Below are 12,027 nucleotides of genomic sequence, written 5' to 3'. Positions count from 1 at the left end.
TTAAGCCACAATTAAAGAAATTCAGTTTGAATGAAAAGCCAAGAGAAAGTAAATCCCACTTTGGTTAGGGTATTAGAAAGTTAGTCAGTGAATGCGAGCATGGTCATATGACACGTTTGCTCTAATCTCTAAGCGAAGAAGACGAATCCAAAGTATTTAGGCGACACGTGCTAAGCAAATTAATATCACAAATGCCGAGTCTAGCTTGAGGTGGTGCAAAAGCCGCCAGAGAACTACCCAAGCCACAGCGACAAGTGAATGACATTGTCTGGCACGAGTGGAAATGTTGACAGCAAAAATTTAACGCTTAAAATGCCAAACACACAAATATTTTGACATTCAAAACACAGAGAGAGTGAGGCGCACACACACACACACATGCACAACCGAAAGGTTGCTGTTGTTCTATGTTGGCTTTTCTTTTTGCGTGGCAAATTTTCCATGAAAATTGCATGAATTGCAGATTTTTATACGCACGAAATGCGCTGCGCTTGGCATGCGACTGGAGTCAACTTTAGTTGAGTTGAGTTCTCTTTGTGGTTGTTGTTGTTGTTGTCGCTGCTGCTGCCGTTGGTGCTGCGTGTGCTTCAGTCATTTTTATGGCACCGCCGGCGGCACTTGGTGCAAAAATAGAACAAAACAAAACAAAACAGCAGCAACAACAGCGACTACAACAGCAACGAGCACAGCGTGCCTTACATTGTTATAGAATGTGGCTTTAACAGTCGCTTACGGGGCACCTAACAATGACTTAATATATTGCAGTTGCGATATGTGCAATGTGGCGTATGCGTGATGTTCCTTGGCCACAGCATGCAGCCAAAAAGCTGGCAATTTCAACAGCAGCAGCAACAGCTCAATTATGTGTAGTTGTCGAGCACGGGGCGTATGATTAATGCAGTATATATTCAAATGCCAGCCGAAAAGTATGCAACAGTAAACGGCTAACAATCCGACACTTGTGGCACACACACACACACACGCAGGCACACAGACATGTGTTGCTGCCACAATTGCGACTGCATGGCTAATGCAATATATCTGTAGCTGGGCCCAGACAAATTGCTTAGGTGAACTCTGACCCCCAAACGTAATTCGGCCCAAGCCGAGGCAGTCAGAGCGATTACTCGAGTTGAAACTAATTTGTCAGACGAAAACTTTTACAATCAGCCTGAACTTAGTTTGTCTTGGCTTTGTTTTAAATAAGATAAGATGTATGCTACCTCTAAGCTGTCCAATTTAATTAACTCGATATGACTGGCGAGATCTCTTCTCGAGATAGCAATGCGACTAGAACATGTTTGCCCAAGCTTGGATTAACTTGATTTCCCAATGATAATGGTAATTTTGCTTTTGTTTTGCTTTTCTTCGATGAAATGAACTAGAAATAGCCGCTGATGACTCCATAGGCAATGCGTATTCTCAATCAGAAATGGGGTTCATCTATATAATATTCAGGCAATCCCTTATAGATCTCCCATTTAATTGTTTTGTCAAGCAGCATGTTAGATAAAGAGAGTATGCTTCATATATAAATTATATATATAATATCGTAATGACGAAATCGTCATAATGTAGTATAAATCTAAAGTTTTGGTTTTATTATAGATAATAAATCAAATAATATATACATAAAAAAAAAAACAAAAAACATATATAATTTAAAATATATGTACATAAATAATATTGTTATTATTATTTATATTATAATTATTATATAAATTTAATACAAATTACAAATTTTTTTATTTTCATTTTTCATTTTATTTCATTTTATTTCAATATTTTTTTCTGTGTTTAAATTAAATTCATTGTTGAACAATTCTCTCATCTAATACGCTTTCAACAACACCCCACGGAGGCATTTATTGTGCCATAGTGAAAACTAAATCAAATTCAGCGAGCATTTTAGAATTTCAAGCATCCATTCGTAATGTTGTTACGCTGCATAAATCAAGAGTGACAACAAGCTGCCACCTGGCAAACGCGGCGTATACGCAATCTGCCAGACCGCCTGCTGACCGGAAAATCTTTAACCATCTGTTTTCGCAGCTGCTCTCTGACATTTGTCTCTTTTGTTTTTAATGCCCAAACGCTATAAAATTTAATGTACTGTCGAAACACACAAACTCAACAACAACAACAACAATTGTGTGCGGCAGGACGACAGGACTGCGGTGGCAGCCTCTAGCTTTTACCTTTAGATGTTTGTCTCTGACTCGGGACATTTGGCAGTGGCCAGTCGGAGGTCGGCAGTCGGCGGTAGTTAAGCAGTTGTCATTTCGATTTGTTTAGCCATGATTTATGCCCAACAGGCACTTGATAAATGACTGCACGCATTTCTAAGTGGCTTCTACTTGGAGCTGAACCGAAGAAGCCTTCCCGGAGTTCGGCTAGGCCATAAATTCGCAGTTGGCTGCATGTCCAAATTAGCATTGAGGTAATTGTTGATATTTTGAGTGTGCGTTAAATATGTAATGGGTTATTGCGGCAATAAAGCAGATAACTTAATTACATGATCTTTTCGTAGCCGAATAAATAAGCTTAAACCACAAATGGGCATCGTCATACATACATACGGATGCGCTTTGTTCTTTCATAAAGATCTTGCTCAACATAGCACAAATATTTAAGAAACATAAGAAATATCTTCTTAAATAAATCATTCTTATTTTATTCATTCAATTGGCGGATTTCACATATGTTGGTATAAACTGATTTAATTATAGCAAATTATAATTCTTATTGCCGATGTTAAAATGAATGAAATTATATCAAATTGATTCTAAAAAGCTTCTCTTTTTTTATATAAAGAAATTATATTTCAATTTACTATTGATATACAAAAGTAACTTAAACTCAAATTTAATATAAATGGATTTTATAAATAGTATTAAATAATTTCTTAAACACATGCTTGAATTTATAAATATTTTATTATTTCACAATATTTAGCTTTTATATAAAATCCCTAGAATTCCATAAATGTAGGCTAAGTAAGACTTAACTGATTATATTCTAGATATATATATCTATATAATAGCATATATGTATATACTTTCTTTTGAGCAAACGCAGACACCGACGACCGATAAGAATCCATATCACAAGCTACATTCGCATGATAATGCAAGTGTTTATATGATTCGTTTAACAACTCGTATATAATTGTCTAATATATATGCTATTATATGCTATATAATTATAGTAAAACAATTGCATAAAATCTGCAAGTGCTGAACATGCGTACAAAATGTGGCTATAGCCACATAAAAAGGTGAGAGCCACGAGTGTGTTTGTGGTAAGGCAACTCAAATTTTAATTGGATGCGAATGGCCAGCAACTACTAAACTGTATTCAAACAATGAAGTTTTGTTTTAAGCACAATTTGCTTTTTGGGCCACTTACTCGAAATTGACCGCAACAGAAAATATTTCATTATTTGCTGAGAGCAACGTTGCGTTATACATTGATTACGAGTTAAACCATTCAATTAAAAGTCTATATATGTATATATATATAAATACATATATATGTATATATCAATGCTTGAGAGCATACTAAATTGCATTTATCGCGCCCGCATCAATAAATTATTTTTATTGTGCATTCACTTTTTTCTCCCTTATTTATTCTTGATTTCATTTTCATTTTCCCTCTTTTCTTTTTTGCCATTTAGTGTGCAATTAATTTACATTAATATTGAAGAGTTTATCTACATTTTTATTATTATCACTTGCGCTTGGCTATGAATAATGTTGAACACAAATAAAAAGATCGCTGTGAATGCCCAAAGGTTTGGACAATTTACATATGCAGCTGAGTTAATTGATAAGTTAATTAGCCATGGCTAGCGAGCAGCAAAAATTAATCCTTTGTTCAACATGTAATTAAATATGTGGGTTGTTTTTTCTTTATTAAACTTTTATTGTATTTATTTGGATGTGGTTAGCTCTTTTTTAATGCAGTGAAAATGTTGCTTAATAATATCTTTTTATATCAGGCCAATTATTAATCTAATTGCATTGTCTAGACGTTGCCCGAAATCAACAATACAAAAATATAGCCATTTCCGCGTGAAAACGTCAAGATAATGTGTAGATAGTTTTGTTGACTTTTTATACATTAACTTTGGTTCAATAGGTAAATAAAATAAAAACGAAAGAAAATTTTTTAAATGAATCGACGGTGTGCCCTTGCATAAGAAATTGTTCAAACTATATAAGAAGTGTAGAAAAAAAATTATCAAAACAAAATAAAACTCCAAAGACAAAGGACGGAAACCAACAACAACAGTTGAAATATAAACGATTCCTGAATTATGTGAATACCTATATGAATATCGAAAATCAAATAAATTCAAACAGAAATCAAACAAAATATTCCGCCCAGTATAAATCGATTATTAATTACTTTAATATTCGGCGTGGATCACGTCTTTAGCATTACCAAATCAAGCGTCAGACAAAACCTGTGGAAAAGTTTTGACCTATGTGCGTTCTCAATACAGGTATTTTGTTTTTAGCTTTTATTTTCATTTTTGTATTTATTTATTTATTTATTTTTATTATTATTATTATTTGTTTTGTTTTTTTTTTTTTTTTTTTTTGCACCCTGCTTACCTTAGTCAAGTCAAGTTGTGAGCAATTTCTTCCGTTACACGCTGTCACAGTTGTCGTCAGCGTCACAATTGCTGCCGGCGTCGCTGCCAGCGTGGCGAAGTCTGTTGCCGTCGCGACGTTACAGACAGCGCTTCTATATGGCCCAGAGACTCCGTTCAGTGATCACTGGGCTTTTGTCGAGTGCAGTTCGCTGTTTTCAATTCGAGTTAAAAGCAAACCCTGGAAATAAATTAAATAATATAAAACTGATCTGACGTGTGTGCTTGCTTAATAGCAATTAATTATGCGTTCGGGATTATATAATTTAAATAATTGAGCAGTTGGTAATATGCGCGAGTCCAAAATTATGATAGATTGTTTGCCACATGCTTAAATCGCGCTATACAGTCGCGGCTCAAAGCCAAATTGGTAAACGAATTGTCGCGTGATTAACGTGCCGCTCACAAACACCCAAATCTGGCTTATGGAATACAATTTGACTGCAAATAAAAAGTAAATAAATAAATAATTTACAAAATGTGTTGATAATCTCCCTCATCTATAGGCTGGGCGCCGGCAACAGTTGGTTTGTAAATAGTTGAGGCTTAATCATTAAGCAAATAGCACAACGTAGAGAGAACCAAACAGAATTCCAGTCGCGTGAATAATAAAAATATAAAAATAAAAAATAAAAAACAAAGTAAAGCAAACGAAAACTGATAAACAACACAGAGAGGAAATTAACTGGTTTGCGTCTGAATCCAACTGTTAAAACAAGCAGAAATTTCGCTCGTTAAAGAGATTTTTATTCGGCGCGTATAATAAACCCAATGAATACGCTCGTTTTATGGGTCAAGGCTTGAAAAAGCCGCCATTCTGGCTTTTATGCAGCGTCAGTTTACAACTAGTGCTATATTTGTTAGAGTTCTCTTTAAGCAGCGAAAGCTCTGTGTTCCGATGTCTCGGATAACTAAAACTTTATTAGGCTTCTACTTTGTTTATTGTATGTGAACATAAAAATCTAGCTTTACTGGCCATGGTCTTGTCTACTATTTGGCTAGTACAGCCCAACGCAATAACAAATTTATAGCTGGCCAAACGTGCTCAAATAGTTAATATTATAAACTATGTTGGAACCAAACAATAACAAATCATTTTCGTGTATCATTTAAAATATAGATACAAATAGATCATAGAAATATCATTAAAATTTTTGAGTTAGAAATGGAATTATACGTGCTCTTGGATCGTCAAATGCTGACCCACTTTACGGTGGATTCCCCACTGCAATTACGAGCGGCACGTCTCGCGTTCCTCGTTCCAACATTGAACGCTGACATTTCGCAGTGAGGGCAACGGCTCTATGTACCTTCACTTTTCATTAGCTACGAGAACAACAATGCAGTAAGAGCAGCAAAAGCAACGACAGCAAACAGATAAACAACAGTTGCAACAGCAACAATAACTTTGACGACACGCAGCTGCAACGCGCTTCGCTTTGCGCATGCGCAAATGCAATGCAATGTTGCAATAACAACAACAACATCAACAACAACAAAAACAACAGCAGTAACAATAGCAGCAAAGATAATACGAAAATTTGTTGAAAAAATCAACAGAGAAAACTATTTTAGAAGTATGTGAATGACGCCAATACCCTTTCAATCATTTTCATATATGTATATGATATACATATATCTTTCAATAAATATATATTATTTAAATCTCTAAAATTCTATGTGATATGTCATATGTGGCTATTATACATATATTGAGTGTCGCCATAACCGGATTTTACTGTATATGAGCAATTTGTACCAATTGATTACTAGAAACAGCAGTTCTTATCATATTTTCATTATAAATTTAAAAGAGGGTTTTTCTGAACAATCCGCATTATTTTTCTCTCACCCTCCCTTCTTTCTGATATACAAATTTGGTAGAGTTTTATACATTGCATATATCAGATACTTCAATGAAATGGCCCAAATGTAATACTTTTGCATTTAATCACACGCCCAACCAAAAAGAACAAAAAGATCTTTTTTATCTTTTTTTTTTTGCCTATCAATCATGATAGCCCATGCAACAATATAGCAATAGCAATGCAATTAATGGCATATAAATGAGCTCTATGATTGAAAATATGTTTACTAGACATAGCAACTAAAAACTTCAATATGAAACTGATAATAAGCCTTATCAGCTTCATGAGCGTTGTCTATGATAATTAAAAGAAAATGGGAACCTTGCAGTGGAGCATAAACGAGTGCGTGATACTTCTTTGCGTCTGTAGAACTTCTATTTCTGTTTTAAAAAAATTGCAAATATGTAAATTGCTTTACAGACCATATAACTTATAGAGTGATATGTAGATCATGTAACCAATAATCAACCAGAAAAAGCTTTTAATTATGATTTATTAATGTTTCCAAGTACATTGATTTTATAATCCCATCGTAGTTAACGACGTCCAATAGATCAGACGACAAGCAAATATCTTCAATTTCAAGACAATTAAATTATTCGTGAACGTACAATTTTGTATTTATAAATATCTCATCTAAGAGATAAAGAGTTCTTCAAGTACTTTTTATACTTGAGAAATTAACAACCCACCGTTAATTGCTGAATTCTATTGACAAACATTGTCAAATCATAAATGATTGCTTACAAGAGTTATGATGGGTTTTGCTAAGCAATAACATTGCAAGAAACTGGGAAAAGCACGCAATAAACGATTATGTCTGGCTCTTGTAAATAGGTGACTAAGAATTCCCTATGAATTTCCCATTTGCTGTAAGTGGATTGTCTAATTAATTTATAACCTGCCGTTTAGATTAATAAACACTTAAAAAAAAATAAAATAAAAAATGTGTTCATTTTAAACAGTTGCCAACACAGACTGATCTGTGTTTTAAAGCCCAATTGTTCATACAATTTATTATTTTCTTTTTATAATATCAATATTTAATATTAATAAAAAACAAAAAAACCGGAAAACACTGCAGAAAGTAAAGGAAATGCAAAACACCTATTAGTTTACAGATATTTAATATGTTGCTCTGCACTTAACATTGCAAACTTAAAAACCATATCCCAACCTGTGGTAATAAGACACCCCAGTTATCCATTGCAAAATGAATGACATTCATATAATGCTCGTGAATCCCGCAGGTCTAAGAAAGTGAAATGTAAACAAAAGTCAATTCGAAGTTAGCTGAAAACAGATCTGAAACCCGCTTGAGAAACTCGTTTGGCCCTACAAACAAGAAGCTGGCAGCAAAATGTTGGATTTGTATTGGTTATATGCAGTTTTCTTATACCCTGTATTTGCTGGAATTTAGTGAAAATGGATAAGATGATTTTATGAGGTGGTGTTACAATTAAGAAGACATTAAAATGAAAAACAATATAAAGTTTTCTATACCATAGACACTTAAAAGATGGGGATTCTTATTACAAATATGTTTTATATTTATTAAATTAAAAAAAAAAAAAGAATTGAGTTAAATCCAATTTTTCTTTTGATTTTGTCTTTATTATTATTTTTTTTTTTATTTTTTATTTTTTTTTTTATTAATTTTTTATTTTATTTTTTGGTTTTTTTTTTTTCTATTTTTTTAAATGTTATCCAAGCTAAATATCTACTAATGCAATCTTATTCATTCATTCATATGCATAAATGCATATTACAGGGCATCTCTTAGTCGCTGACTCAAAGCCACTCTTACTAGTTGTTTCTCGTGCTGAATAAATGCCGCAAATTGTTATATAATCGATGCTTGAGTCAGTGGGTCACTGACTTAGCTGCATTTGTGTTTGTTGCTTGTCTTTGTTGGGTCTGCAAACCGGTTGTCCGCTTCACTTGCCGCGTAGTTGGCGGTTTTTAATTAGTATTGAGCCACAAAACTTGACCATAAGAGTTAACCTTCAGCTGGGGCGCATTTTGATTGATTTTACAGCTGCAATAACAGCAACAGCCACAACAACAACGACGATGGAGCAGCAAAGCAACAATAACAACATCAACAACAACAACAGCAACAGCAACAATGGCTACCTCAATCCCGCCTATATGGGCTCATCGCATGCCTCCACCATTTCCATACCAGGTGCCTATAAAGCCCAAGCTGAGGGCCCAGCGCCATCGAAAGACCCCAATAATGGCCACAAAGCGAGCGAGGCCCAGGAACCACCCGCTCCAGCGGATGCGGAGCAGGCCAAGCATCGCGATGGCTGGAATAATGATATTGAGTTTCTCATGTCCTGCATTGCGCTGAGCGTGGGCCTGGGCAACGTTTGGCGTTTCCCCTTCATTGCCCTGGAAAATGGGGGTGGCGCATTCCTGATACCCTACCTCATCGTGCTCATACTGGTGGGCAAGCCCGTCTACTATTTGGAAATGCTGCTGGGACAGTTTTCGAGTCGCGGCAGCGTCAAGGTCTACGATTTTGTGCCCATTCTAAGAGGTGAGTGTGTGTACTAGTATGGTCGTCTGCATGCATTAGTCCGTGTGTGTGTGTGTGTGTGTGTATCTGTAATAACAACTTCCACTCAGGCATCGGCTACGGCCAGGTGCTGGCCACAGGCATTGTGACGACCTATTATGCCACCCTAATGGCGCTCACGCTGCGCTACTTTGTGGAATCATTTTATCCCACATTGCCGTGGAGCTACTGCCGCGACGAATGGGCTCCCAGCTGTCTGGACTCGGCGCCACAGCAGGGCAGCCTAGTGGGCGGCAATCAGTCAGCGGTGCGCACCACCTCAGCCGAGTTTTATTTTACGTAAGTAAATCGGTTTGCAAATGTGCGATATCAATGCATCGTCTCTATCTGCTCCCCCAGCAACATCATTCTGCGCGAGAAGTCAAGCATTGACGACGGCATCGGCTATCCCAGTTGGAGCTTGTCGCTGACTCTGGCTGTCGCTTGGCTCATTATAGCCGGCATTATGTTCCGCGGCATCAAGAGCTCCGGCAAGGCGTCCTACTTCCTGGCGCTGTTCCCCTATGTCGTTATGCTCATATTGCTGGTGCGTGCCCTGACTCTGCCGGGAGCCACTGATGGTGTCCTCTACTTCTTGAAGCCGCAGTGGCACAAACTGCTCGAGCCCCAAGTGTGGTATGCAGCTGTCACCCAGGTGTTCTTCTCGCTGGCCATTTGCTTTGGCAACATTATCATGTACTCGTCCTACAATCGATTTGGCCACAATATATATAGGTGAGCTGATTAGCTGATTTTAATCCATCAAGCATTTCCCATAACTAAAAATCAATTTCGCAGAGATGCCAACATTGTGACCACATTGGACACGTTCACGTCGCTGCTGTCCGGCATCATCATCTTTGGCATCCTGGGCAATCTGGCCTATGAGAACAACACAACCGACATATCTAGTGTGGTGAATGGCGGGCCGGGCTTGGCTTTCATATCCTATCCGGATGCCATAGCCAAGTTTAAGGTGCTGCCGCAGGTGTTCTCGGTGCTGTTCTTCCTCATGCTCTTCGTGCTCGGCATTGGAAGCAATGTGGGCATGGTCTCTTGCCTGACGACCGTGCTGAAGGAGCAGTTCACGCAACTCAAGCAGTGGCACATTGTGGTCTTCATATCGACTATAGGGTATCTCGTGGGTCTGCTCTATATAACGCCCGGCGGCCAGTTTGTGCTGAATCTGCTGGACTTCTTTGGTGCAACTTTTGTGGCCCTGGTCCTGGCCATCTTTGAGCTGGTTGCCATTGGCTGGGTGTACGGCGTAAAGCGCGTCTGTCGCGATGTCGAGTTTATGTTGGGCATCAAGACGTCCATCTATTATCGCATCTGCTGGGCGGTGATAACGCCGCTGCTAATGCTCGCCATATTGGTCTACATGCTGGTCCTGTATGAGCCACTGAAGTACAAAAACTACACCTATCAGTCGGGCGTTTATGGTAAGCCGCACTCTAATCCCAATTAGATCCGCAGCTAATTTAATTTTGTACCCACAGTCTTTGGCTGGTGTCTGAGCGCCTTCGGCGTGGGTCAACTGCTCATTTGGGCGGTGCCCGCGGTGCGGCGGCAGCCCGTGGAGCTCGGACTTTGGGTGCGCATACGCAAAGCCTTTGAGCCACTGCCCAACTGGGGGCCAGCCGACCCCAAGACCCTCAGGCGCTACCAGCTGCATGTGGAGCAGGCGAATGTTAGCTCGATGTTCCAGCGCAGCGGTATCTGGCACAAAATCTATGACAATATCTTTGGTTAGTAATAAAAATCTGCTGTAGGGGAGTTACTCGTTTTATGCGTGGCAATCTGAAACACTATGCGCTCTATATAAAGCTCCACATATGCACACACATATATGGCGCAACCCTTTCATAATAAAATCCTGGCTTAAGTGCCAAACGTAGTCGCAGCGCCAGTTGGCCTCCAGCGAGTCCTCTAAAACAGTGGCATTCCGCTAGAGATGGGCTAACTCGAATGGACCAGCCCGCAGAGCAGCACGATAACACGCGTAATACTTAACGAATTTATTGTTAAACACTAGAAAAATAAATAAATTATCTTTTAAATTTTAAATGTAAATTTCGAAGTTGATAACAGATTTAGCAGGCGGACTCAAAGGGATGAAGCAACAACTTATTAATTGGAATTCCATTTAAAGTAAGCATAGATGAATTCATTAATATTATTTACTACTAGTATTGCTACGAAAATAGTATAAGTTTTAGTAGTTTTCTTTAGTTCTTCCATTTGTTTATTCCATATGTCCATAGATACATATATTTGATATTTCACGCATTAAACTTATTTAAACATAATTAAACGAACGTAAACCAAACCGAAACAAATTGAACAAATAAACCAAATTTATTTTTATGTGTTAAGATACCGTTCTTCGGCTCATTCTACGACTAACTGATCGACATATCGACCAGGGCGCGGCCTATCGAAAACTTACAGGGGTACAGAAAAAATATTTCAATTCGAAATGATTTGATTCACAACTAGCAAAGGTGATATAGAAACACAGATCAAATTTATAAACTTTTTCATTATAATCACTATACATATTTACATGCTCCAAAACTACATTCTATATAGTTTTGCATTATCATTCCCTACTGTTTTATTGTGTAAACTAAAATAGCGCTCAACATCGGCAATTAATCTTCATTTATATTTTAATCACTTCAAATTAAATGCGATATGCGACTAGAAAATGAACTCAGCTTAATATACAAGCAGTGTTGAAAGACCGCAATAATTAAATAATATATATTCATAAACTCAAATTTTTCTTACTCTCGGTAATCCGAAGTCGATTATATAACGTGTTATTTGGTGATTTTAAAGGCCTCTAAGAGGCTTTGCTATGGCTCTCCAAGATATTTGTGGTACTCGAAGATATATATATATCTATCAGAATTACAGGTCTGTTAATGTGT

General features: G+C 37.4%; 2 protein-coding genes across 3 annotated transcripts in view; one reads left to right on the top strand and one right to left on the bottom strand.

Moving 5' to 3' along the window:
• Positions 1-12,027, bottom strand: part of LOC6580934 (pneumococcal serine-rich repeat protein) — a 59,712-nt gene that overhangs the window by 32,968 nt on the left and 14,717 nt on the right. For both annotated transcript variants that reach the window (XM_032729903.2, XM_032729904.2), the window contains exon 2: positions 4,623-4,841. The gene's annotated coding sequence lies outside the window, so the exon portion shown is untranslated. The remainder of the gene's footprint in view (positions 1-4,622; positions 4,842-12,027) is intronic.
• Positions 4,879-11,158, top strand: LOC6580932 (sodium-dependent nutrient amino acid transporter 1). Its single transcript, XM_002006693.4, has 6 exons — positions 4,879-5,114; positions 8,567-9,073; positions 9,163-9,391; positions 9,452-9,826; positions 9,890-10,533; positions 10,591-11,158. Exons 2-6 carry the CDS (start codon positions 8,602-8,604, stop codon positions 10,842-10,844), a joined length of 1,974 nt encoding a protein of 657 aa, XP_002006729.1. The 5' UTR covers positions 4,879-5,114; positions 8,567-8,601; the 3' UTR covers positions 10,845-11,158.

Source organism: Drosophila mojavensis, unplaced genomic scaffold (assembly GCF_018153725.1).
Source record: "Drosophila mojavensis isolate 15081-1352.22 unplaced genomic scaffold, ASM1815372v1 contig_81, whole genome shotgun sequence".
NCBI classification, from domain to species: domain Eukaryota; kingdom Metazoa; phylum Arthropoda; class Insecta; order Diptera; family Drosophilidae; genus Drosophila; species Drosophila mojavensis.
The sequence above is the reverse complement of the archived record's forward strand: the minus strand, read 5'-3'. Positions and strand labels throughout refer to the sequence as shown.

Excerpts from the sequence above, each read along its gene's own strand:
- LOC6580932 (XM_002006693.4), top strand. The coding sequence starts at position 8,602 with ATGGAGCAGCAAAGCAACAATAACAACATCAACAACAACAACAGCAAC. Across the intron at positions 9,074-9,162 it reads TTTTGTGCCCATTCTAAGAG|GCATCGGCTACGGCCAGGTG; the intron begins GTGAGTGTGTGT and ends ACTTCCACTCAG. Across the intron at positions 10,534-10,590 it reads CTATCAGTCGGGCGTTTATG|TCTTTGGCTGGTGTCTGAGC; the intron begins GTAAGCCGCACT and ends TTGTACCCACAG.